The 26,120-nt window shown below is 35.3% G+C and overlaps 2 protein-coding genes across 2 annotated transcripts in view; one reads left to right on the top strand and one right to left on the bottom strand.

Moving 5' to 3' along the window:
* The window catches only part of SNX16 (sorting nexin 16), a 37,227-nt gene extending 33,255 nt beyond the window's left edge, over positions 1-3,972 (bottom strand). The window contains exons 1-2 of the mRNA XM_031946222.1: positions 3,886-3,972; positions 1,795-2,261 (exon numbers count right to left, since the gene is read on the bottom strand). Of these exons, the coding sequence (XP_031802082.1) occupies positions 1,795-2,169 (375 nt within the window). The 5' untranslated portion in view covers positions 2,170-2,261; positions 3,886-3,972. The remainder of the gene's footprint in view (positions 1-1,794; positions 2,262-3,885) is intronic.
* The window catches only part of LOC116420586, a 39,768-nt gene continuing 17,125 nt past the window's right edge, over positions 3,478-26,120 (top strand). The window contains exon 1 of the mRNA XM_031946459.1: positions 3,478-4,133. Within this exon, the coding sequence (XP_031802319.1) occupies positions 3,478-4,133 (656 nt within the window). The remainder of the gene's footprint in view (positions 4,134-26,120) is intronic.

Below are 26,120 nucleotides of genomic sequence, written 5' to 3'. Positions count from 1 at the left end.
CATAAAACAGAGGAAAGTCTCCAGCGTTCTGGGCAAAATGCCCAGAGAAATGCAGAGTTAAAAGTCACAGAAGTAGAGCATAGACATAGATGAGTTGTGATTTTCATCAGAGGAAATACATAAACTGATTTGATCATATCATAATTTTTAATCATCATATTTAATTTTCTCAAACTGTTGTCATCTTTATTATTTCATTTGGTCCTCACAACAATCATATGGGACAGGCCAGTGTAGATTGCTAACGATGCAAGTCTTTCTCACCAAAAAGAAACGTCAGCCAGTTGGTTTAAATTAACTTTTGGTGATACAACTCGAGAGTACAAAAGGTGAAAATTTCTTCTGTAATGCCTAAGGTACTTTTGCAGTCTTTTTCTTTACCTCATTTTCTTTCAATGGTGCTCTTGATTCCACAACAACTTAGAAAGGTAGTGTAAGATTTCATTATACAAATGGAAAATAACTATAAACTATTTGGCCATATCAAATACAGTTAAAGAGATGGAACTAGAAAGTCCAGTGTTTTCTGAAGTGTGTTTTGTGTTTAGTTGTGTCCCACTCTTTATGACCTCATTTGAGGTTTTTTTGGGCAAAGATACTGCATCTGCCATTTCCTTCTCCAGCTCATTCTACAGTTAAGGAACTGAGGCAAACTAGATCAAATGACTTTCCCAGGGACACTCAGCTAATAAGTGTCCAAGCCCTGTTTTGAACTTATGTTCTCCAGACTTCAGAGCCAGCACTCTTTTCACTGTCCAATCTAGATGCATTAGCTATTTGTTTCCTTATCTCATCCTTTCATTTCACTTCTATAAACAGTTTATGGAAGGATTTCATTTTTTTATAAATATAAATCGAACCAAAGTCCTAATCAGAAATCACTTGGTAGTATAGATTCGATCCAAGAAGCTCTCTTTAAGCTCTATGGTGATGGCAGTCAAGTGGTAAGAGAAGTAGTAAGAATAACATTCTGTAAAGATTATGAACATTAATGTTTCTGAATTAGCTTATGATATATTTGAGGTAAGAATTAAAAGATTTTTGACCTCGATACAAGGAATTCTTAACCTGGTATTAAGTTCAAGGGATTCATGAACTTGGATGAGGGAAAAAATGGCATTTAACATTTCCTTATGAATTATCAGAACTTATTTAAATTTAATCCAAATTTACTTCATTCACTAGTATAATGACTGATGCTTATTAAATGACAATGAATTAATAGATATTGATCAAATTGAATAGGGGCATCAAAATTCTCCTCACACATAAGACCAGAAAAAAATTGGGTTGATTCCATAGTAAAAGTGAAGGATAATAGCTTGATAGCAGCCTTGGTAATCATGAAATATTACAAAAACCAGAAGAAAACTTCTAGTATATTGGGTGAATACTTTGTAAAAGATTTATGGAAATGTGCATTATGGGAAATCAAGGAGAGGATGTGATCTGTACCAAATAGACAAAGTACTCATATTAGTAAAATTATGCATCTAAGACATTCAATGAAATCAAGGACAAACAGAAAATCAACAAATCCAGTTCATATACCCATCTAGAAGAATACATATTATATTTGGTGAAAATTAATTTCTAAAAGTAGACAGCTGATTATAACATGACTTTGCAATAATTCATTTAAAGTACTGGGATAATTATCCTTTTGAATCTATACTTGTAAATAAACTTTATAATACTGGAAAATAAAATGGGTAGCCAAATGAAAATATTTTGGGGATTTTCAGGTTCCAATGCGCTTTTCCCCTTTTTTTCTCAAGTATTCTCAATACTTACAGTGAATTTAGCCCTTTCTTCCATCACCTCATAACCCAGTATAGTAGGTGTAGAGGGTCTTTCTTCCCAATTCACAGATTCTGAACTTTGTTCTTCATTTTCCACTGGCCTAGTAGAATATTCAATGGAAGATTCTATACCTGTAAATTTAGTCCTAATAAGGGGGCTGCTACAGATAGATGAATTGTTGTCCATTTGATCTGGCATTGTTGTCTTTTTGTAACTACCCACATTAGAGTCTTCTGGTTGGCCTTTGGAAGAATTTGAACTTGTTGAAATACTCCCAAAAGAAGAACTTCTTTGGCTTCTGTTTGTGGTAAAATTTGAAGAAGAATTTGCTACTGGAATAGGCACAGGGACATAAGGAGTTGCCATCCTCTTCAGAAACACTGAAGCAAATCTTAACAATTTTTGTAACCAGTTAAAGTAATATACGTGCCATTGTTTTCTTCTCAAGAATCCAATGTCTAGAAATGACAGAAAATATATATGGAAAAATTAACAGGTAAACAATAATTTGTAAAGGTCTGTTACTTTCATAAAAACAACACATTGATTATTACAGTAGATCTACTAGGGGATTATACGTTCTAAAATTCCTTTCTGCTTCTACGTAAGACTTAGATTCATAATATTATATAAATGTAAGATCTTACTCATATACGAAAGGCAATTATTTCAAAAGGCAAAGCAAATACAAATAATTTCTAAAATTCCTTTCTGCTTCTATGTAAGACTTAGATTCATAATATTATATAAATGTAAGATCTTACTCATATACGAAAGGCCATAATTATTTCAAAAGGCAAAGCAAATACAAATAATTTCCCCCTTTTCCACTCCCCTATGGGTGTATGTTGCCCTTTTGAGACTTCACTGTTCATTTTAGGCTACTGATATTTTTACCTTATTTAACTTAAGAAACAGAAACAAAGCAATATGTAAATTCCTTTATACTAAACAGAATAAATTCTTTCCATCAAGTTTTTAATTTCCTTATTGACAGCTTTGTACCAAACTGCTGGAACTCAATACACGTTCATGAATACTATCAACATTATTTTTACTTTTTTTAGTGCTGTCTTCACAGGTACCAGCAGACTCTCACATGGGGAAAATGAGAAGCCCAAATGTTTACCTTTCAATTTGTGGAATAATAAAGTAATTAAGTAATCATATGAATAATAGAATACCAAAGGTTAGGTAATAAATACACCTTAAACTATATAGATGCTCGCAGTCTGAAACAACAACCCCAAACCAGCAGAACTTGCAGGTTAATTTAGCTAAGATTTATTAAGTGCCTACAGTGAATCAGGTATGGTCCGAAGGGTTGGGGAAATAAAAAACAAAAAAGGCAAAAATACAGGTCTTGTTTCCAAGTAGATTACAGTCTGGGGCAGATTGGCATTTACATAGGCTTTTTAAAAGACTGCAAAACGCTTTACGCCAACTTATTAGATATCTGATCCCCAACACTACCACAATCAAAACTAGAATTACAACCCCTCCCCATTTTCTTCCTCTCCCCCCGCTCCCAGGCTCCCTTCTAGATCTTCTAAGACCCGCCCACAGGAGCTGCTGAATCACAGAAAAAACTCAAATCTAACGAGCCACAGCAGGAGACCCTAACACCACCTGCCCACCTAGGAAAACGGAGGCAGGCGGGGTCAGGGAGTGGACATGACGGGGTGTGCCTGCGGGGAGGGACAAATTGCCAGGTCACCAAACGTCGGAGCAAGCAGCAAAGCCGGGGATCTTCGCTGGCCGCACCTCGGGGCAGGTGAACCCGGGCTGAGCGCGCACCCGGAGGGAGGGAGGCGGGCGGCGGCAATGGGTCCGCACTCGGGAGGCGGCAGAGGGGGGCCACGCACGTCGCGAGCCCGGCTAGTCCGGGGAGGATTCCGGACAGTGGCGCGCGCGAGCTCGGGCCGCCCCGGCCTCCCGCACGGCTTCCCCCTCTCCCACGTGGTGCCAAGCGCGACGGGCTACCGCAGGAACGGCCTAGCTAGCCCGCGGCCAGCGGCTGAGGAGGGGAGAACAGGTGCGGCGCTCCCGAGCCCGCTCTCCCCTTCCTTCCCCGCTCCGTACCTCCAAGCGCCGCGCTGTCTCTTCTCCACCACCGTTAAACGAGCTCCGAGCGGCTCTCTGCCCGAGCGGCCTCACGTGACCCTCAGCCCGGCCCCGCGCCGCCTTCTCCGGCGTTCCAGCCGCCGCAGCTCCGGCTGGCGGGAATGGGACGGCAGAGGGAGCCCCCAGGAGCTTGAGCCGCCACTCGCTGTAGTGACGCTACGTTCGAGGGGCGGGCCGTGGCCTGAGAGGAAAACAGCTGGAGCTAGGTCTGTCGTGGGAGGAGCCTAACGTCTCTCGACTCTACGTTTGTTTTATGACCTAGAGTCTCGGGAAGACTGCAATTCCCAAATCGCCGTTGTCGGAGACCGGAAGACTACGTTTCCCAAGATGCCATGTAACATCGCGGGAGTCGTATTTCTGCCCGATCTAGTCTGCTTTCCTGACTTTGCTTTTGACTGGGGGTGGGTGGGTGTAGGTGATATAAACGATTTAGGAGCCAGGATGTTAGCCAGAGCTACCCTTCCCTCTCCGAGTCTACCCTGGCAGATGGCATTCAGCTAGTTTGGAAGCAATATGAAGCCCATAGGCAAGAAACTTCTAGTGGAAATCGAAACGTTGTGGAGGGAGAATCAATGAGCCTTAAATGATTGATGGGGGTATAAGATCTGAGTCAGAGGTGTTAAAAGACAAGGCTATGATAGTGCCCTTAATAAAAGTAAGTCAAAGGGAGCAGATTTTGGGAAATTTAATACTCTTATATATATATATATATATATATATATATATATATATATATATATATTTTGTTTTTGTTTTTGTTTGTTTGTTTGTTTGTTTTGTATTAGAGATCACTTTTTTTTTTTTTAATAACTTTTTATTGACAGAACCCAAGCCTGGGTAATTTTTTACAACATTACCCCTTGCACTCACTTCTGTTCCGATTTTTCTCCTCTCTCCTTCCACCCCCTCCCCTAGATGGCAAGCAGTCCTATATATGTTGAATATGTCCTAGTATATCCTAGATACAATATATATGTGCAGAACCAAACAGTTTTCTTGTTGCACAGGGAGAATTGGATTCAAAAGGTAAAAATAACCCCGGGAAGAAAAACAAAAATGCAAATATTTACATTCATTTCCCAGTGTTCTTTCTTTGCGTGTAGCTGCTTCTGTCCATCACGGATCAATTGAAACTGATTTAGGTCTCTGTCATAGAAATCCACTTCCATCAGAATACATCCTCATACAGTATCGTTGTTGACGTGATACTCTATTTTGGACAGGTTAAATTTGAAACATCCAGATGGTGATGCCCTATATTCATTCACTTTTAAATCCATGGCAGAAGTGGAAAGAAAAAAGGATAGTTATGGTCATTTCAATATATTTTTTGTTTTTCTTTTTGCAATTTGTTGAAATCTATACATCTAGCACACTTCAAGCTAAGTATCCCATTACCAATATTGACTAGCCATGTGACTATAGGCAATCCATTAAATGTCCCTAAGCCTATTTCCTCATCTGTAAAACGGGAGTAGTAATATCTGTAGTACCTACTCATCGGGTTGTTGTGAGCATCAAATGGCATTAGTGTGTGTAAAGTGCTTTGCAGACTTTAAATGGGAGGTAACTATTAAGAAGGTGTGTCTGAAGAATGTGGATTTCTGGATCAAGACCCAGTTGACATACTGTGACATATTCAACATATATAGGACTGCTTGCCATCTGGGGAGGGGGTGGAGGGAGAGAGGGGAAAAATCGGAACAGAAGTGAGTGCAAGGGATAATGTTGTAAAAAATTATCCTGGCATGGGTTCTGTCAATAAAAAGTTATTATAATAAAATAAAATAAAGACCCAATTGACAGGAATGACAAGCTCCTGAAGGGTGATATTGTATTTGTTTAAAAATGCCGATAAGAATGTATTTTACTGTAGCCCTGCAAATCTTTTCACCAAGGCTTTTGAGAAAGGTGTATGGAGAAAAAAACCTACCTTTAACCACAAACAAAGCTGGATGGCACAGAGAGTTAGCAGTGTAGAAAGAACAGTAGAAATGCTCACAAATTCACAGGAGACAAAAACCCAAGAAAGAAGGCATTTATAAAACCCACACATTCACAAAATAAAGACCAAGAGACAAAATGAATTTGAAGACAAATTTTGATTGCATGGATCTTGCTGAGACTTGGTGCAATGAGGTACATGAAAGAACTGGACAGCTCTGGAGGGGTCAAACGAAAAAGATTGGACAGAGTGGAGAGGGCAAAGTTCCACTGTAAACAAGAAAAAGTTATAACTGGAAATGGAAAAGGGATTGAGTGAGGTTGGAAGCATGGGGATGAACAGGTGAAAATCATCAGAAGGAGAAGCATAAGTATCATTGAAGTATATTACTGATCACCTGAACAGAAATGGGAAACAAATTCAAAAAACAGCTGATGGGTCTGATGCAGAAAGAAAGTGATAGGAAAACTTTTGATATCAATAAGAACTCTGCCAAAAGCATTTAACTTGCATGAATGATTTCATCTTTAAAAATGTAGGAAAGTCAATTAGGGGAATTAATATTCTGGATCTGATCCTCATCAACAAGGAGCAGTTTACTGCTGAGGCCAAAATCTTAAATGTAGTGGGGATGGGGAGGTCTTCTCTCACACTTTTTACATAGGCCTAATATAGTACGTGGGGTAACTTTCTCCAACTTGGATGTGGATCCCATATAGCATGTAGTACTAACCCTAAATTGTACATGGATCTTAACAAGACCCTCTGTGAGTCTTATCTACTCAAAACCTTGGCTTATAAATTCCCAACAATGTTTAATTTACTTGTCATCTAGAGGACAAATTTGAGGCATTTTTTTCTGCATCATGCCTACATCAAATCAGAAACCATGCCTTAGAGTTCTGCCCCAGAACTTCTAGCTTGAGTGTCTGCTGCCTAATATATGGGTGTCTTTCCTGACTGGTTATTTCAGGCAAGCTCCATGTTTTTCTTCCTGATCATGTTTTTGATAGGTACTTTGTCACTTAATATTATCTATCATTTCTCTCCCCTGGCCCAGCTCTTTCCTTTTTCCAGGATCAAGATATAAAAAATCAAAATCAAACAAAACTCTGCCATTACTTCTGGAAGGGGTGTGTGTTAATCCCCTCCTTTACAGCTTCACATTTACTATCCCAATAACTTCTGGACAGTATCCTAACAGAGCCATCAACAAAAGTTGTATATCCCAATTAGAATGTAAGCTCCATGAGGCAGAGATTGACTTTGCTTTTGTATATCTCTAGTATGTAGCATAGAGCCAGGCACATAAACATGTAATGCTTTTTTCCTGATTCACTGAAATAGCACAAGAGTGATAAAACATATCCGTAACCATAAACTTGGGGCATGATTCTCCCACAAATATCAATAGTAAGGAGAGTGGCCCTGCCTGAGTAACACAGGTGAAGGGTCATATAACACAGGTGGAGGGATGCGTCTGTAAACATGTGGCCAGGTTACACCACAGACTTGAGTTTTAACACCTACAATGGAATAGGGATGTTATCTTCTGTTATTCTGCTCTTTCTGATTCTTCTCTCCTTGGTCCTTTGTGGAGTATATTCTCTGCCATGCTTATTACAGTCATGTGTTAACTACTCAATGGACTTTCAAGATTGCTGTTGGAGTGTGCTTCATTGGTCCAGTGATTATTGCCCATTGCTTTCAGGTATGGTTTTGCTGGGCACAAAATTCATTTTGTTTTTACCCTTTGGTTTCAGTTGTGTCCTTAGCTAATCGGCAACTTTTCTGTAAGAAAATGAGTGAGTTTTTGGACCTCTTTGAGTGTAAAATCAGAAGCTTAAATTAGTTTTTTTTTTTTTTTTTTTTTTAAAGGCTGTGTCCTCAGATTCTGGATTAGCCAAAACCAAAAGATAAGAAAAAGACTTTAGTAGCTTTTCTTCCCAACTGAGAAGAATTTCAGTTCTCAGAACTTGGCTAATAATTATTTATCCCCAAAAGGAACATCAAGTGTGAAATGTCTGCCAAATAAAGAACACTAAAGTTTCTCGGCATGGAGGGTTATGACCATAACTAAATTTATCTAATTTGAGATTAGGATGTTTAATTGTAGCCATTCATCATTTTAGATTCTTCCCTTCCATTAAGCTATCCTTTTGTTTGTCTGCTTTGAACATCAACTTTCATCTGTTAACCTCAGTTTTCTCAACTATGAAATTTGAACTTCTAAGCAAATAGATGGGACCAGGATGAAAAGAGATAAAAGCTCTAGTCTGGGTAGATTCATTTGGAGTGGGGGGAGCATTGTTCTTGTGTTTTTTTATATGTGACCTGGCTCAAAACTTTTTCAAATTCTGAGGGTTTAGATCAAATATATGTTGGCTGGCATGTATATGTGTGATGGAAGGGGAATCATCCCATTGAAGACACAATATTTTTCCAAGGAGACAAGAATGATGGTTATGAATGTCTTCTGGTCATAATGAAAATCTTCCAACATTCCCCTCCTATGCCCTTCAGCAGTCTACCCCTGGACTGATATATCTGTTGTTGACTGATAAATCATCCTTCAACTCTTAAGAGTTAGAAGGATAAAAACAACTTTATGTGATCTGGACAGGAAGCAAGGACAAATATCTCTGAGCAGATGACGACACTATTACTGGTTTATTGTGAGTTAAAGGTGCCTATTTAGGAGTAGAGACATGACTACTCCTTATATTGGGAACCCTAAAGAATAAATGCTGAGACACCAAGATATGAACTAGATAATTTGGCTATTCAGGAACCAAATGGAATAACTACATATTTCTAGAAACTTTATATAGATTGCTGAGAATAAGCCTAGTGATTTCTCACTTTTCTGTCCTTTTTCCTTCCCAATGTTTCTTCTAAACGTAAGTTTACTTCCCATTTTAAAAGTTTTGCTTCTGTTGAACTTTTGTTTTAAAAGATAAATGTGAATAACCATTGCATTGCAGATTTACTTGTTTCATTACTCAAATCATAAATAATAGGGGAAGGACCTCCAAAAGAGAGAGGGCTAATGAGAGATTGGGTGTTGGTTGGGATAAACAGTATTGGGGCAAAGGAGAAAGAGAAAATACATGTTGAAAATTCAGGCTAAAGAAAGGAAAATATCAATATTTCATAACTTCCCAAAGCAAGGAAAAAATGGATCTGCATATTTAGCTAATCAGGAATGTGTTTTTTTGGGTACAGGAGTTGTGAGCTAGGGGGGACAGCTGAAAGGTTGGGACTCAGTCACTTTTGTTCTTTTTCTGTGTGAAAAAAACAGGTTCTTTTGTTGGAGGTGCGAGTTTGCCTGAGTTAATGAGATAAGGAATGATTCAGAAAAAGAAAAGAATATATATGTTCATAGGAGAGTTAGAAGTCAGAAAAAGGAAATTGATAGCTATGCTATCTCTCTCACCAATGCTAGAATACTAATTCTGATAAAGGGAGTATCTGTTAAAAATGCATGGAACTTATAAATCAATTTAATTTCTCAAAAGGCATCTACAGAAGATAGAAGAGCAAATTATAGATAAATACAAAAATGACAATCCTTTAACAATGGTATCAAAAGTCCTAAAGCTCAACATGACATAAAACTAGCAAGAAAACAAGACAAAAGATTTTTTAAAAAAGCCTATATTATGGAAACAATAAAGCCAGCAGAGGTGATAGAATTCCAATTGAGCTTTTTAAAATCCTAAAAGCTGATGTTAAAATATTGCACTCAATATGCTAGCAAATTTGGAAAACTTAACATTGGCTATTGGATTAGAAAAGATCTGTCCAAAAATAATGGGCAAGGCCAAAGAATATTCAAAATACCAAATAATTGCACGTATTTCACACACCAACAAGGTTTTGCTTAAGATTTTGCAAGCTAAACTTAAGCGGTATGTAAACTTAAGAATTCCCCAAAATGCAGCCTGGTTTTCAAAGAGGCAGAGGAACAAGAGACCAAATTGCTGACACTTGATTGTATTATAGAGAAAGTTCCAGGAAAAAAAAAAAAAACCCACAAACATTTGCTTCATTGACGACACTAAAGTCTTTGACTTTGTGCATCTCAACAAAAGGTAGCAGCTTCTCGAAGAGAGAGGCATAGATCACCTTGTCTCCTGAGAAAACTATATGAGGGTCAAGAAACAACAGCTAGAACTAAACATGGAACAACTGATGGATTTAAGATTTGGAAAGGAATATGACAAGCCCTGTATATTGTCACCTTGTAAAAAAAATTATATGCAGAGTATATCATGTACAATGCAAGGTTGGCTGAATCAAAATCAATAATCTCAGATATGCTGAGGATACATATTCTGATAGTAGAAAGTGAAGAATTAAGAATCTTTTTTATGAGAATGAAACAGGAGAATGAAAAAGCTGGCTTGAAGCTAAAGAATAATAATAATAAAAAACCCAAGATGATGCAACTGGTCTCATTACTTCCTTGAAAGTAGAGGGAGGAGAAATGGAAGCAGTGCTAGATTTTATATGGCTCAAAGGTCACTACAGACTGAGACTATAGCCATGAAATTAAAAGATGCTTTCTCCTTAGAAGGAAATGTATGCAGAATACTAAAAAGCAGAGACATCATCTTGCCAACAAAAGTCTAGATGGTCAAAGTGATAGTTTTTGCAATAGCAATGTATGTGAGAGTGTGAGAGTCTGTGAGAGTAAGAAAAGCTGAGCACTGAAGAATTAGTACTTTTGAATGATCCTAGAGAAGACTTTTGAGAGTCCGTTGGACATTGAGCTTAATATTTTAAAAAATTCAGACTGTTCCTTGGAAAGATAAATATAAAAGCTGGTTTACTTTGATAATATAATGAGAAAACAGGACTTATTGGGAAAAATCCTGATGTTGGGAAAGGTTGAAGGTAAAAGAAGGGAATGAGATGGTTAGTGTCATGTATGCAATGAACATGCAGTTGGGCAGATTTTGGTAGGTAGTGGACTATTAGAAGGGCCTGGAATACAATGGTCCATGGTATCATGAAGAATCAATCACAACAACATATTATGGGGAAAGGGTAGAATCAAAGATATAAGTTAAAATGATAAATAAGGGAAAATGATAAATTGCCAGAGAGAGAAACCAGATTGCTCAATTCAAGTGCCTAAAAAGAAGTTGATATTTAAGTAAGATCACAATAAGAGAGCACTTTAAGTAGTACTCTGATGTCAAGTAAAAACATCCTTGGATACTAAAGGAAGTGTCATATAGGATTCTTGAACTATTTTTAGTTATCCTTGAAATATGATGAATTAGGAAGATACTGAAAGATTTGAAAAAAAAATCATGTATCCCAATTTCAAAAAAATTGAAGAAATATAACAGGCCATTTAGAAGAGAGGAACAAGCATTTATTAAACACCTACTATGTGACAGGCACTCTGTTAAATGTTTTACAAGTGCTATTTGATCCTCACGAATCCTATGAAATAAATGCTATTATCCCCATTTTACAGTTGAGGAAACTGAAGCAGACTTTGAGAATTTAGTGTCTGAAGTCAGATTTCAGCTTATAGTTTTATTGATGCTAGACTTAGCACTCTATTCCCTGTACCATCTAGCTGTCTTTAATGAAGAAGATTGATTTCAATTTCAATTGTAGAAAATAATTCTTTAAGGGACAATTTGTGAATATGTGGAAAAGGCAGTCGTGATCACAAAGACCTAGTATGACTCTGTGAAAAATAGATTGTGCCAGAACATCAATTTTTTAATAAGTTTATTAGACTGGCAAATTAAAGGGAATGCTATAATTTTTATTGAGATATTAGGAAAAGTATAAGTATTTTTTATAGTAATGATGAAAAGAGTGGACTAGGTGACAATTAAAACAGGTTAGTTTGGAACTGGTCACATACTCAGACCCAAAGAAAATTTACTATTAATTCTGTAATTGCCAGTGCTGAAATGTTTTCCTTTACCTTATATGCTTGTAATAGAGGTATTTTTCTTTATTTCTCATTTAAAGAGGTAATGTGGGAAGATGAGAAAGCAGATTTTTGTCAGTAAGGAATCTCTAGGGAAGTATCCCAGGGATATATCTTTGGTCTTGTTCTATTTAATATTTAAAAAAAATCAATAATTTGGAAAAATATATAGCATATAAGATTTGTGGCTAACTCAAAACTGGTAGGGATAGTGAAAACACTGACAAGAGACATGATCCAAATACAAATAAATTTAATTCAATAAACTAAGTGCCTAATATGTATAAAGAACTGTACTATATACTGGGCTTTTTGTTTTGTTTTGTTTTGTTCTTATATGATTATAATGGTATAAGTTCTGGAGAGTAAATCTCTATCCATGTAGATCTCTAACTATTCTGCAATGTTAATATAAGAGAAAGAAAAATAAGATAATCCTTGCCTTGCAGGTATTTCATTATTCTGGGATAGTACAAATAATCTTAACAAGTACAAAGTATGCTGTTCGTACTTCTTTCTCAAAGAAAATCATGACATCAGGAAAGTGATGCCATGACATGCAAGTGAATTAGATTTAAGTGAGGGACGGTTGTGTAAGGTCATCTGCCTCACTTTCCCCTCTAGAGCCATCTGACAAGTTAAGATCAGGATGACTGGAGATGCCCCTGGATGCAATGGGACACCTTGGCCTTTTAAAGCTAAGGCCTTGAACAGGTCTCAGTTTGACTGAAGCCTCACTTATTCAGTGATTAAGGCTAGGTAGCAATTGAAGCAAGTCTTTTTTCACCTAGTCAAAAAAAAAAACCCCAAACTAACTAAATCTGGGAGAGGAAGACCCTCAGGGTTTCTGTCCAAAGCACAAATGATATCTTGGGGTTTAATGACTAAATTTCTTAAGAACCATGCAAAACCACTCTGATTCTCATTGATTGATCCTGATAGGTCCCAGGCCAAGCACCACTTGGTCATTGTTTGAGTCCTGATTGACAAAGTGTATAAAAAGTAATAAGGAACACTAGGGAAAAGCCTACTAGAGGAGGCAGTATAGTATTGTTGGTTTTTGAAGGAAGTTAGGAATATAAGAGGAGGCAGAGGAGATAGACACAGAAAATTCCCTTCACTAAGGTCCAGAAGTAGGAGATGGATGTCTTACACATAAGAAAGATTTCAGATAGGTTTGTCTGAAAAAAAAAAATGTTCAAAAGAAGTAATATGAAAAGCCAGAGTGTTGGGTCAAATCTACTGAGATTCATAAAGGATATATGCCATCATGTATTTGTATTTCAAAAGTCAAACCATAAGTATAAGATGGAAGAGGTAGGGCTAAACAATAGCGCATCTCATCAAGATTTGGGTGTTTTTTGATGGATTGTAACCTTATTATGATCAATTATATAATATACCAAAAAATACCACTCCCCCAAACAAAAAACCAAAATGTCAAAAAAAACAAAAACAAAACAAAACAAAAAAAAACAACTATCTTAGAATGCTTTGAGTCATAGTGTCCAGGAAGTGACTGTACTGTTGTATTATATCCTGATGGAGAACATCCAGAGAATTGTGTTTAATTCTGGATGAAATCAATACGCTGGAGGGCATAGAGGGGCAACCAAGATGGTGAAAGATTTTGAGATAAATGCCATATAAATGTAATAGAAGGATTAATTAATTGGGTGGGATTTAATTCATTTAATTTCTAATGAGATTGTGATTTCCAGCTTTGGGGAAACATGGAACATATTGAAGGGACAATCAGTTCTATATATCCATTGCTGACTCCATTTAGGTCTCCTTCCTTCTACCTCTTTCTCCTCACTCATCACTTCTCTGGTATGCCATATACAGTATCCTGGGTTCAGAAAGAAGACTGTCAATTAGTCATGTGTCTCAGCATAGTATGCAGCATCCATGTTATATAAAAAAAGAGTTTTAAAAAACTGAATTATAAATTGCATAGAGAAGTTTTAAATCTAGCTGTCTTCAATTATTTGAAGGACTATCACATGGAAGGCAAATTATTTAACAGAATCAGACTTTTTCTGTTTGACTCTACAGCACAAACCTAGGGGTTCTGGGTAAAAGTTATATAGAAGCAGATTTCAGATCTAAAAACAAAAACAAAAACAAACCTACAACCCCTTGAAAATTAGAATTATCTATAGTAAGAGAAACTTCACTGAAAATCTTCATGTTAATAATGATGGAAGATCATTGAGCATGTTTCAGATGGTACATTTTTAGGAATAGTTGGACTAGATCAAAGCTGTGGTTCACAGCCTACTACTGAGTTGTGTAAGTTGAATGTGGGGATTATGAAAATTTTGGCAACAGTAAATGATATCAAATATTCTACCAAGATTTAATTCTTTATCTAAAAATCCCTCTCTTAGTATGAAATTTGCTTTCATTTTTAATAAATGGTAAAGAATTATTTTAAAATAAATTTATGATTTATTAGCAGTAAATGTTTTATTTATAGACTTATTTTATATATTTATATATCCAGGGTCAAATAAAAATTTCTTGAACTAAAATGGGTCATGAATAGAAAAAATTCCAAGAAGCCCTAGATTTCTGACATCCTTTTCACTGTGGAGATTCTTTGATTCTTTAATATACTGATGGCATGTCCCCTGCCATGTTTCTTTCCTTCTTTTTGTACAATTGATTTTTTTTGAATGAAAGTATGACTATCTCCTTTATCTATTATTTCTCTATTATATTTCATCTCTATTATTTATCTTTTATTTATTTCTATTATATTCCTATTATATTATATCTGGTTAGCTTTAGTTCACTGTTCTAGTCTGTTAAGATCCTTTTGGATCTAGTTTCTGTATTGATTACCTTTCATTTTATTTTATCCATATATTTCATAAGGATGCCACTTAAGTCATGGCTAAAAATATCTAGCAAAGCAAGGACAAATATAGGACTTTATAATATTTCCCTTTAAGTTTTCATCAGTCCATTGATCATCACTCCAGTCAATCTGACATGACAGTTCTATGCAGTAATCCATTTAGGTAACACCAAGTTTTATATGCATATTTGTAGTTCTGTTAGCATAGTGCAATAATAACTGCTATATATGGTGCTTATTCTACGCTAGGGTTCTATAGTTATCTCATTTGCACCTTATTACAACTGTGGGAGATAGGTACTATTATTATCCCCATTTTACAGATGAGAGAACTGAGAGAAATAGAGATTAAGTAACTTGCCCAGGGTAACACAGTATCAGAACCTGGATTTGAATTTGGGTCTTCCTGACTCTAGGTCCAGTGCTTTTATTTACTAAGCTACCTAAATGCTCAAAACAGACACTAAATATATTGAATGAAAGCTTTTATGAAAGAGTTAAGACTTGACCTGGGTTAAAGGATTTGTAGGGCATGCCAGACAAGGAAGGAGAATAATGAAATAGGAATATAAATATAGAAAGATTGTGGACCAATACATGTGACCAACCTGACTAAAGTGGAAAGACGAAGGTGAAAAGTAGTGACAAAGTTGGTTTGGTAAGGGGGCCTCAGTTTACATAAGATTTTGAAAACTAAGCAGAATAGCTGAATTGATGTATATATTTTCTCTACCTGCCTTGATATAGAATGTATGCTTGTGAAAGCAGAGATGTTTTATCTCCTGTACAGCGCACTGTCTGGCACATAGTAGGCTCTCAGTAGTAGGTGGCTAAATGGTGAGTTCAAATTCATCTTTAGACACTTACTGTGTGTGATCCTTGGCAAGTCACTTAATCTCTTGTCAGCTTCAGTTTCCTCACCTGTAAAATGGACATAAAGGAACAACTCTCCAGGATTATTATGAAGATTAGCTAATATTTGTTAAGCATTTTGCAAACCTTAAAGTGCTATATGAATGTTAACTTTTATTATCATTAATTCTATTAGATTGATGTGGTAGAACTTGGAAAACATTGATGATTTCTCAGGGAGTGGTATGATGAACATGGAATTTAAGAAAAGTGCTAAAAATATCTTTGGAAATTTATGTAAGAATTTAAGAATTTTATCATTCTTCAGTTTTCTGAGATAGATATGGTCAGATAAGATTAAAGTTATTAGACAATCATCATTTTTTAAAGGAATATCTTACCTGGTCTGAGTTATAAATATTGCTAGGTACTTAATTTTAGTGTCAACATTAAATATAAAGGGCAAGAAGAGATATTTTTTACAAGGCTTTGTAAAAGGAGTATTCCTTGTAAAAGCAACACAGTAATCGACCCACAACATTTTGTATCTAATGTAAAAATGAGAATTGTTTCCTATGGCAAGAAATTGGTAACATTTTGCAGTGTTTCAATGAAGAAATTTATCACAAAGATACTTCTAGTAAGATTTTATGATAAAGTTGGTGGTAACTGCATATAATGTAAAACACTTAAACAGTTGTAAACCTTTAGATTGGAAATCTAAGCTAATTTATACATTGTTTAAGTCTTAATTCATCAGCATGAAGTATAAAGCAATTGTGAAATAAATATTCTTGCTCCAGAAACTTAAAAATATTCTGCAAGAGGAGTTGGACAAAACTTTGTGTCATCATGAAAAATTCAATTAATTACCAAAAAATTGGTTCTTGGTAAGATACTTTCATGAAAACAATGGAATTGTGTGGAAGTTTTTTTTTTAATTTGATGCCTATAGTGGGAGACCATTACATGCTCCCTTTTGAATTGCTGAAGACGTATTGATAAGATTGTTGTATTATGTAGATTCAATTTCATGTAGTTCAGGAAATATTTATTAAATACTAACTTCTCTGCCAGATGTTTGGGATATAAAAGAGTGCTGGATTTGGAATCAAGGATTTAGGTTCAAATCCCCTTTCTTCTATATAATATCTTGGTCTATTAAAAAAAAGGTGGGGTGGTGGTGGATGGGAGGGGGAAAGTGGACTACATGATCTCTGAGATTGCCTCTAAGTCTCAATGTACCGGTAATGGAAGATAAAGATAACAGCTGACACATAGTAATTTAAAGTTTTCAAATAATTCTGTATGCTATCTCATTTGAACTAAACAACACTGGTGAGATTGATTGTATAGGTATTGTAGGGGTCAGAGAGATTAATTGCTTTTCCAGGGTCACACAGCTATTGTCAAAGGCAGGATTTGAAACTGGTTCTTCCTCATCGCAAGTCCAGCTAAAACAAAGCATATTTGCAAAGAATTTATCATTTATTACAAGGGATATGACATACTCAAATAAGTATAACATATAGTTGGATGTGACAAAATGCATAGGAGAAATGTTTTTTAGGAAAATCTAAGGAGGAAAATTTTACTTTCAGGTCAGGGGATAAGGATTGGTTATAGGGAAGAGATGACATCAAAACAATGTGTTGAAGGATGAGAAGGATTTCAACAGGCACTTCAGGTATAGAAGACTTATATGAAAGAATATATGATAGTGGAAAGGGCAAAATGAGACTAGAATAATGTTAATAGTCTAGTTTGACTGAAATATGGAATCATATAATAGAATAAAATAAAGCTGAAAAAGCAGATTAAGATCTGATTGTGGAAGGTCTTAAATTCTAGTTCCTCTCTGGGCTATTCATTCAATTGGCACTAGAACTGGAAGGCTGGATCCCCAGAGGGGGCTATTATCTTCAGATTCTAGGGTTAATCTTGTGGATGTTTTTTTTTTTTTTTTTTTTTTTTTTTTTTTAATTATAGCTTAGAATCAACCACTGGTCTTCTTCCCATTAGTCAGTAGACACAGAACAAAGATAACAAAACTAGCAAAGACAACAAAAATCTTAGCAAAGATAACAAAGATGATATAGTAATGAGTATAAAACATTTCTTTCATAAACTGGAGGATACCTTTCCACAAATACAATATATGTGTGTGGATTTAAATGTATAGTACAATAGTAGAAAGTCACATATGAAGGAGATGTATATGGCAAAAATATAGCTTCTGGTACTTCAGACTTTAGAAATCTTTTTATAGTCTTCATTTCCTCACCTTTTGTATAGCATCTTTGCTAGCTGGGTTGGCTAGCTAGGCTCCTGGTATTTATAGTTATACTTTGGAGATATTGTGACCTATATTACCACAATAAAGTAAATATTGCAATAAAGCTAGTTATATTAATTCCAGTGATTAGAGTGGTGGTCGCTACCAGAACAGCACAGGCTTGTGCAATTTCTTAAAATAAGGCAACAATGAAATTTACTGATTGTCTCTTTCCTTTACTAAAGATTTCTCTACCTTGTGATATTATTTGATTGTATTTTACTCACAGTAGAACTTCTTTCAAAATTGAAGTTAATCCATCTTAAATCCTGCTGTTGCTTTATCAAGTCTGTTTATGTAATGTTCTTCAATATAGGAAAGATCTGAAAGAAAATAGGGAGATCTGAAGAGAAGAAGAAAGGAGGAACAATTGGTAGGCAGAGCAGATTTATTAGATTTAATGTCTTATATGAGCACAGTTCATGATGCCCCAAAACAATTACAATAGTGACATCAAACATTATTGATCACAGATCACCATAACAGATAAAATAATAATGAAAAAGTTTGAAATATTGTGTGAATGTGTTACAAAATGTGACATGATGTGAACAACACTATTGGAAAAATGATGTCAATGGGCTTGTTTGACCCATGTATCATAAACCTTTAATGTGTAAGAAAAAAATCCCTATATGTTCAAAGTGCAAGAAAGCAAAATGCAATAAGATGAGGTATGCCTGTGCTCTGTTCCATGGTCCAAGTCTTATTTTTACTATTGGGGATCACTTTCCCTGAAACTGACTCTTTACATAGAAGACTATATCTTTGTATTTTTGTTTTTCTGGAGTGTGTATTTATGCTCCATCATGAATATAGTATCTCCTACTGGTACAGTAGCTCTGATGGCATGGCTAATAGAATGGGGAAGAAAGAAGTCCTTTTTACCCTCGTTGCATTCTGCTATAGGCACAAGGATCTCTTTCACAATTATCTTCACTCATCAACTACAACTGCTGAAACAATGTTACAGAAATCAAGGGAGATTAGAGCGCCCAGGAAGGAGGAATAAAGTCAATAGCATCAAATGCTATAGAAAGGTCAAGAAAATGAGGAGTGAAAAAAATGGATATTGAGTCTTGCAATTAAGAGTTCATTGGTAAACCTTGAATGGAATAATTTTTAATACTATTTATGTAGGACCTTATAATTGGAAAAGCACTTTTATCAGTGCCCTCTTCCTTTCCTTCCCTCTTTTCCTTGACTGCTTTTGGGGCTAGGATGGCAGTCAATAACTCTTCATCCTTTTGATGAAGTAGAGGATCAGGATCATGGAACTACCATCTGCCCTGCTACTGTTTCCTTATATCTTCCTGACCTTATTATCTACCCTTCCTCTGAGTCATACACCCTCTAGGACTATCATCTACTTAATAAGAACTTCTGGGCCTCACCATCTACTCCAATACAATACTTTTAGGTCTTAAAGGTCTTTCCATCTGCCCTGCAGCTCAACTTTGATTTGATGAGTCCTGAAATTATAGTATAAGAGTCCTTGAGAGAACAGATTGTTGATATTTTTACTTGGTTGGCATCTAGTAAGCAATCAACAAATGTATTTTTATTCATTTGGTTCTTAAAACAATGCAGTGAGTTAGGTGTTATTATTATGACCGTTTTGTAATTATATTTTTAAAAGACTGGGTCTCCTTATGTTGCTTAGGCTTAAAGGGCATGAGTTACAAGTCTAACTACTCTCATCACCATGGGAGGTTGACCTCCCATTTTCCAAACTGCTCATATTTCCCCCTCTTTTGGCAGCCTGATTGCTGTCCTTTCTCATGTGTTCACTATAATAATACAAAATAGTGCCAAGACTTGATCAATTTGGATCGTATAGCTTGGAACTCCTGAGCTCTAGAGATTCACTAATCTCAGAATTTCAGCTGATAGCTATTATAAAATTTGGAGATTCAAAATATACAAGTACATACAAGAGCATCTTCCTAACAGTATTGAATGACTACAGTGTTCAGGGAGGAATTCTAGAGTGTGAGGGCTTGCTAGCCCCTCTTCAGGGCTGCTCATCAACCTTGGTGTCCATCTGTTAACTCAACTCTCACCTGTGGCTCCAAGAAGCCACACCCTGATATCAGACCACACCCTGGTAAAACCATCTCGGCAGACAAGCTAAAACTAGGTTGAGGGTAACTGATAGAACTCAAACATAGGTGATTTAGTCGGGGGATAGGGGGTTGTCTACTCCAAGCATATGAAGACTTCCTTGGCAGAATTGATGGTTGAGAATGATTAGTTTCAATAGCCATGAAGGCAGCTAGAAGCAGATACTGTGGAGCATTTAGAGCTTGGTCAGATATAGAAGACATTAAGATCATTCACTGCATCACAGGCCATCACTAGCTGTTGTGAGTACTTTACAATTCTTTGTTTTGAGAAGTGATTGTTCACATCCTTTGACCAGTGATTGGGCAATGACAACTAGTCCTATACACACACACACACACACACACACACATATATTAACTGTATACACATAGACATATGTAGACATGAATGTGTATACAACACACACATATATATGTGTAAATATATATATGTTTGTATGTATAGGTATATCTTGGATAACAAACTGTTTCCATAGAAATTTAAATGCAAAGACTTCTCCCTCCCCTCTTTAACCACTTCTCTTCTTACCTAGGTGCACCAAGTTTGTTTTGCCAAAGCTTTTCACTTTCAAGTAATTAGTTATCTATTTTATGTAATTGCCTTTAAATTTTGTTTCATTAAGAACACATCTCCTACCCAAATGTGTGAGAGGCATATTATGTTTTTCTTTGAAGAAATTAAAAAAATAGTATTATCTACAACATTAAGGATATATATCCATTTAGAATGTAGTGTGTAAATTGTTGGTCTAAATCTAATTTCTGCCAGACTACTTTCCAGTTCTCCTCATATATGTTTGAAGTTCAAAGTTTTTACTAAGTTTTGGTATTTTCACTAGGAATTCTTGGAAATCTTTCATTTCATTAATGATCTCCCTCACTTATGATTATATTCAGTTTTTATGGGTAAATTTTCTTAGTTGCAAGCCTATATCCTTTTACTTTCTGGAATATCTTATTCCAAATGTTCTACTTTTTAAATGTATGATAAATTGTGTGTAGTTCTGATTGTGATTCCTTCATTATTGAATTTTTTCTTTCTGGCTGTTTTCATTTTTTTTTAATCTGGGATTTTGTTTATTAATGTTCCTAGTCATTTTTATTTTGGGGTTTCTTTAAAAAATGATCAGTAGATTCTATTTCTACTTTGCCCTTTTGTCTCTTATAAGCTCTGGGAAGTTATCTTGTAAGATTTCTTGAAATATGATATCTTGGCTCTTGTTTTAATAATGGCATTCATTAAGTAACCTAATGAAGGATAGACTGTTTTCTCCTTGATTTGTTTTCAAAGTCGATTATTTTTATTATTACTATGATACATTTTCTTTGATTTTTTTTCAGCCTTATTTTTTGTGTTTGTTATCTTATTAAATCATTGATTTCGATTTGGTCCATTCTAATTTTTGAACCTCCTGTGCCTAGCTATTAATTCCCTTTCTAATTCTTTCTTCTATAGTGTTTATTTCTTCTCTAATTTCTTCACTCTGTGCCTCCCATTTCACTAACAGAAACATTTACCTCTATTTTAAGTTTTCATTTCATCTTTCCCAAGAATTCTGGTTGAATTTGTGCCCATACTATGTTCTTTTTTGAAGTTTTACTTGTAGATGTTTTAAAATAATTTTCTTCTTTTGGGCTAGTGTTTTGAATTGTTGTTCATTTGCTTTAGTTATATCCAACTCTTTGTGACTCCTTTTGGGATTTTCTTGGCAAAGATATTGGATTAGCTTTCCATTTCTTTCTCCAGGCATTTCATAGATGAAGAAACTGAGACAAATAGATTTAAGAGACTTGCCCAAGGTCATCCAGTTAGTAAGTGTTTGGAGGCCATATTTGAATTCCCATCTTCTTGACATCAGGCCCAACAATCTATCCATTATACCATCTCACTGCCCATATCTTGAGTATTTGTTTCTTTGGCTATAGTCATTTTTTTTTTTAGTGCTAGAATGCTATTTTTGCTCATCTTTCCAGTCAACTTTTTGACTTTGGGGCTTGATATTAGGGTTTGGCTCTATGTGCTTTTTGAGTGAAAGCCTGGGATGGTCCTGTTGAGGCTCAGAGAAGATATTAAGAGTCGCTTTATTCCATACTTTCAGAAATATCTCAGACTAGAAACTTACATATTTCAATGCTCCCAAAGTGGTATGATAGGATAAAGTTTGCTTTACCCCCTTGACTGGGTTTGGCAAGTTTGTGATTTGGATCTGAGCAATAATAGATTTCTAGTTCAGTATTATAAGATGATAATTATCAAAACAATCTGGTACAATCATAGATATAGTGGTGGATCAATGGAATAGATTAGATATATCATACATTGTAGCAAATGACTGCAGTAATCTAGGGTTTGATGAATTTAAAGATCAAAATTTTTGAGATGAAAATTCATTATTTGGCAAAAACTGTTGGGAAAATTAGAAAATGGTATGGCAAAAATTGGGTATAGACCAACATCTCACTCCAAGTGCCAAGGTAAAGTCAAAATGGGTATAAACATAAATGAAATAGTTTGCCTCTCAGTTCTATGGATAAGGCAAGATTTTAGTACCAAGCAAGATGTAGAGAGCATTTTTGTGTTCTTTTTCTTTATAATAATAATAATATAATGGTTCTCTCTGGGAGCAGGTTTCTTGGGGAGGTTTTCTGGAGGCAGCCTTAATTTCAGTTAAAAGTAATAATCACCCAAATGCAGCCAGGTGTTAAAAGTTCAGATCTTTTATTGCTTCCTCCAAAATAACCTGGTTAGTTTTTCTTAGAGGCCTATCTTTCTGCTTGGTTCTAAGAGCTCTTGCAGCTTTGTCCTTTGCTTCTGCCTCTGCTTTCTTCAGCCTCCAGCCAGCACCAAGGTGGAAGATGCAATGAATCTCTCTTGCCTTGGAGAAAGGGCTTGTGGGCTTCCTCCCAGAGTGCTTCTCTCTGACTCCTCGCAATGTTTGAAGTAACTCACTTGAAGCTCTAAGAGCTTCTTCTCTCTCTCTCTATATATATGATCTCCCAAAGGTTGACTCCTCCTGAGAGAGGGATTAAGGGAGGTGTGAATTCGGATATCTCATACTAAACCCTGAAATCTCCCAAACGTGTGAACTCCAATGAGTATTTAAATACTTCTTGCTTATATGAGCTCTCTAAAGGTGTGAACACAAGCATTGTTTCTATCAGTTGTACTTAGTACCTTGTTTCAAGTTCTGGCCCATAATATTTCCTTGTAGGAGCAGATCAATCATACTGAACCATGCTAAATTAGATAATTATTGTCTCTATCAACTCTAATGACAACACTTTGTAAAGATTCCAACACATTATGAAATATAAAATGGATAATTTCAGTTACATAAAAAGTTTGCACAAAACCAATACAACAAAAATTAGAAAACAGGAGAATGGGAAATACATTTTTTTATATCTTTGATAAAAGTTTCATTTTTCAACTATGTAGAGAACTGTCAAATTCATAAGACTATGAAAATTCCTAAATTGATAAATGGTCAAAGAATGTGAAAAGGCAGTTTCTAAACTCCTTAAAAAATCAAAGCTATTGTCATATGAAAAAAATGCTCTAAATCACTACTGATAAGAGAAATTCAAGTTAAATACAGTAAAGGGGAATGACAAATACCAGAGGGAGGATGTGGAACTATGTGGAGTTGTGATCAGATCTCATTATTCTGGAGAGCAATTTGGAACTATTGTTATAAAACTTGGTGTCCTTTGATCCAGCAATATCACAGTCAAATCTGTAATTCAACATCTTAATAAAGGGGGAAATAACTTCTCCATACAAAAATATAGCAAATCTTTCTGTGGTTGCCAAGAATTAGAAATTAGAAAATTAAGAAATATTAGTTGGGATTGGGGAATGGCTGAACAAGTTAGTATATATGACTGTAATTCTATGACAAATTATTAGCAGCATTTCTGGAAAGAAATAAACTAATATAAAGTGAACAGAACTAGAACATTGTATACAGTAAAGGCAATATTGTATGATAATCAACTATGAACGACTTATCTATTCTCAGAAATACAATAATCTAAGACAATCCCAAAGGACCAATAATGAAAAATGCTATTCAGCTCCAGAGCAACAACTGATATTGTTTGAATGTAGACTGAAGTATACTATTTTTTTTTTCAGGCTTTTTTCATTTGAGCTTTTGCACAAAATCACTTAAGATGGAAATGTTTTACATGATTATGCCTATTACACACATATAACCTATCACAGATTGCTTACTGTTGCAGTGAGAGAGGAGGGGAAAAAGGATAGTATTTGGAACTCAAAACTTAAAAAAACAAAACCCAAAAAATGTTAACAAGTTTTTACATGTAATTGGAGAAAAATATAAAATAATATTTAAAAAATAGAGATTTTTGCTGGGGGTAGACCTTATGACTGATCTAGATAGCTCTACTAGTTCAGAGTGATAGAACTGCAGACTGATATTTAGTGTAATTTTTGAACTGATTATTTTTCTTTACTCTTTAGAACCCTCAACTTCTGCTTCTTTCTGAACCTATTCAGGACTTTTTTTTACCTAGTCACACCATTCCTGGGTGTAAGTTGCCTCAATATACTCTGAATCTGTGACCTGGAAGAGGATAGTGATGCTCAAAGCTTCAAGTTGGTCCTTATCCCTGTTGAATTGCCTTTTATGTATCTTGGGATGACTGCGTCTGGGACCTTTTCTTGTTCTGGCCAATAAATATTCATTTTCTGGGCGCTGGACTTCTCTATTGTGGCTGGCTCCACCCTGTGGTGTTAATAGACTTCTCATCTTCCTTGACTGACCTGGGCTGGACAAAAATTTGTGATTTTTGTCTTAGTTTTCCCCATCTATATTTGATCTGGTGAGTTTTCTAGATTTGTTTTGAGAAGCTTGGTGGTCTATTTGATTCAAATCTGTCATTTTGGCTCAGTATTTGTAAGCAAGTATTCAAAGAAAAAGGAATACTTTCCAAATAGACTCCAGTATAATGATTTTGATTTTAAGTATCCTATCTTTAGGGGCCATAATACTTCTGCCACTGATAAAATCTTATCTTTCCCTGCTCTTAAAAATCATGTCTAACTTTACCTATAATTTCTCTTCCTTAGACACAATATTTTCTATCTCAATAATTTTTACTAATTTAATTTCTCATCCTATATCTTTCATTCCCCTTCTTAAATCTTGCCTACCTATTTAAATCCTACTTACTTTAAACTTTTTTATATTTTATTATAAACTTGGAAACTATCAACTAACAGAAATATTCAAATACACAAGCAAGAAATTAAAAAACCCAACTAAAGGAAACAATAAATTTACATTATGATTCTTTAGAATTTTTTGTTGTATATTTTTAACAAGTTAGTAATGTAATAACTTTTGTTTTCATGTTCCTGTCTGAACATATTTTTATCCCTTTATATATTTTCCCTGGATGTTATTGCTATTACCATTATAATTTAAATACTTGAAATGGTTTTATATTTTTCTTTGGATTTCTTTGCTTAACATTTAATGTTTTCTCCATTTTTTGTGTGTGTTCATCAAATTTCCTTTATATTCATATTCTTTATAGACATTCCTATATCAATAACATAGTCCTAATAGTGTGTTACTGGATCAAAAATATGAAGAATTTTGTAGTTGTGAAAAAGTTGCATACTTAGTAGCTACGAGGTGCAGTGGATAGAGTCCTAGAATGAGGAAGATTTTTCAATTTAAATCTGGCCTTACACACTTACTTGCTGTATGCTAGTAAATAGTTAACACCGTTTTCTTTAGTTTCCTCATCTGTAAAATGACCTGGAGAAAGCAGTGAAAAACTACTCCAGTATCTTTGTCAAGAAAACTCCAAATGATACTATGAAAATTTGCACATAACCGAAATGACTGAACAACAATCTGTATTTACTCTGTGGTCTAGAACTTGGCTATCTACATATCTCTTCTTAGGGTTCTAGGGTAACTTAGAGGTCATATGATTTTTAATGCTATTTTGAACCTCTATTGCCTTGGGTTCTCCCCAATATTACTTGTCAGTGATTATTACCTCAATATTTGCCAGTGTTAATATCACATTTCTAATAAGAATTAACATTAATTAGCTTTTACAAA

This window comes from Sarcophilus harrisii, chromosome 1 (assembly GCF_902635505.1).
Source record: "Sarcophilus harrisii chromosome 1, mSarHar1.11, whole genome shotgun sequence".
NCBI lineage: Eukaryota > Metazoa > Chordata > Mammalia > Dasyuromorphia > Dasyuridae > Sarcophilus > Sarcophilus harrisii.
Note: the sequence above shows the minus strand (reverse complement) of the source record. Positions and strands in the feature narration are given on the sequence as shown.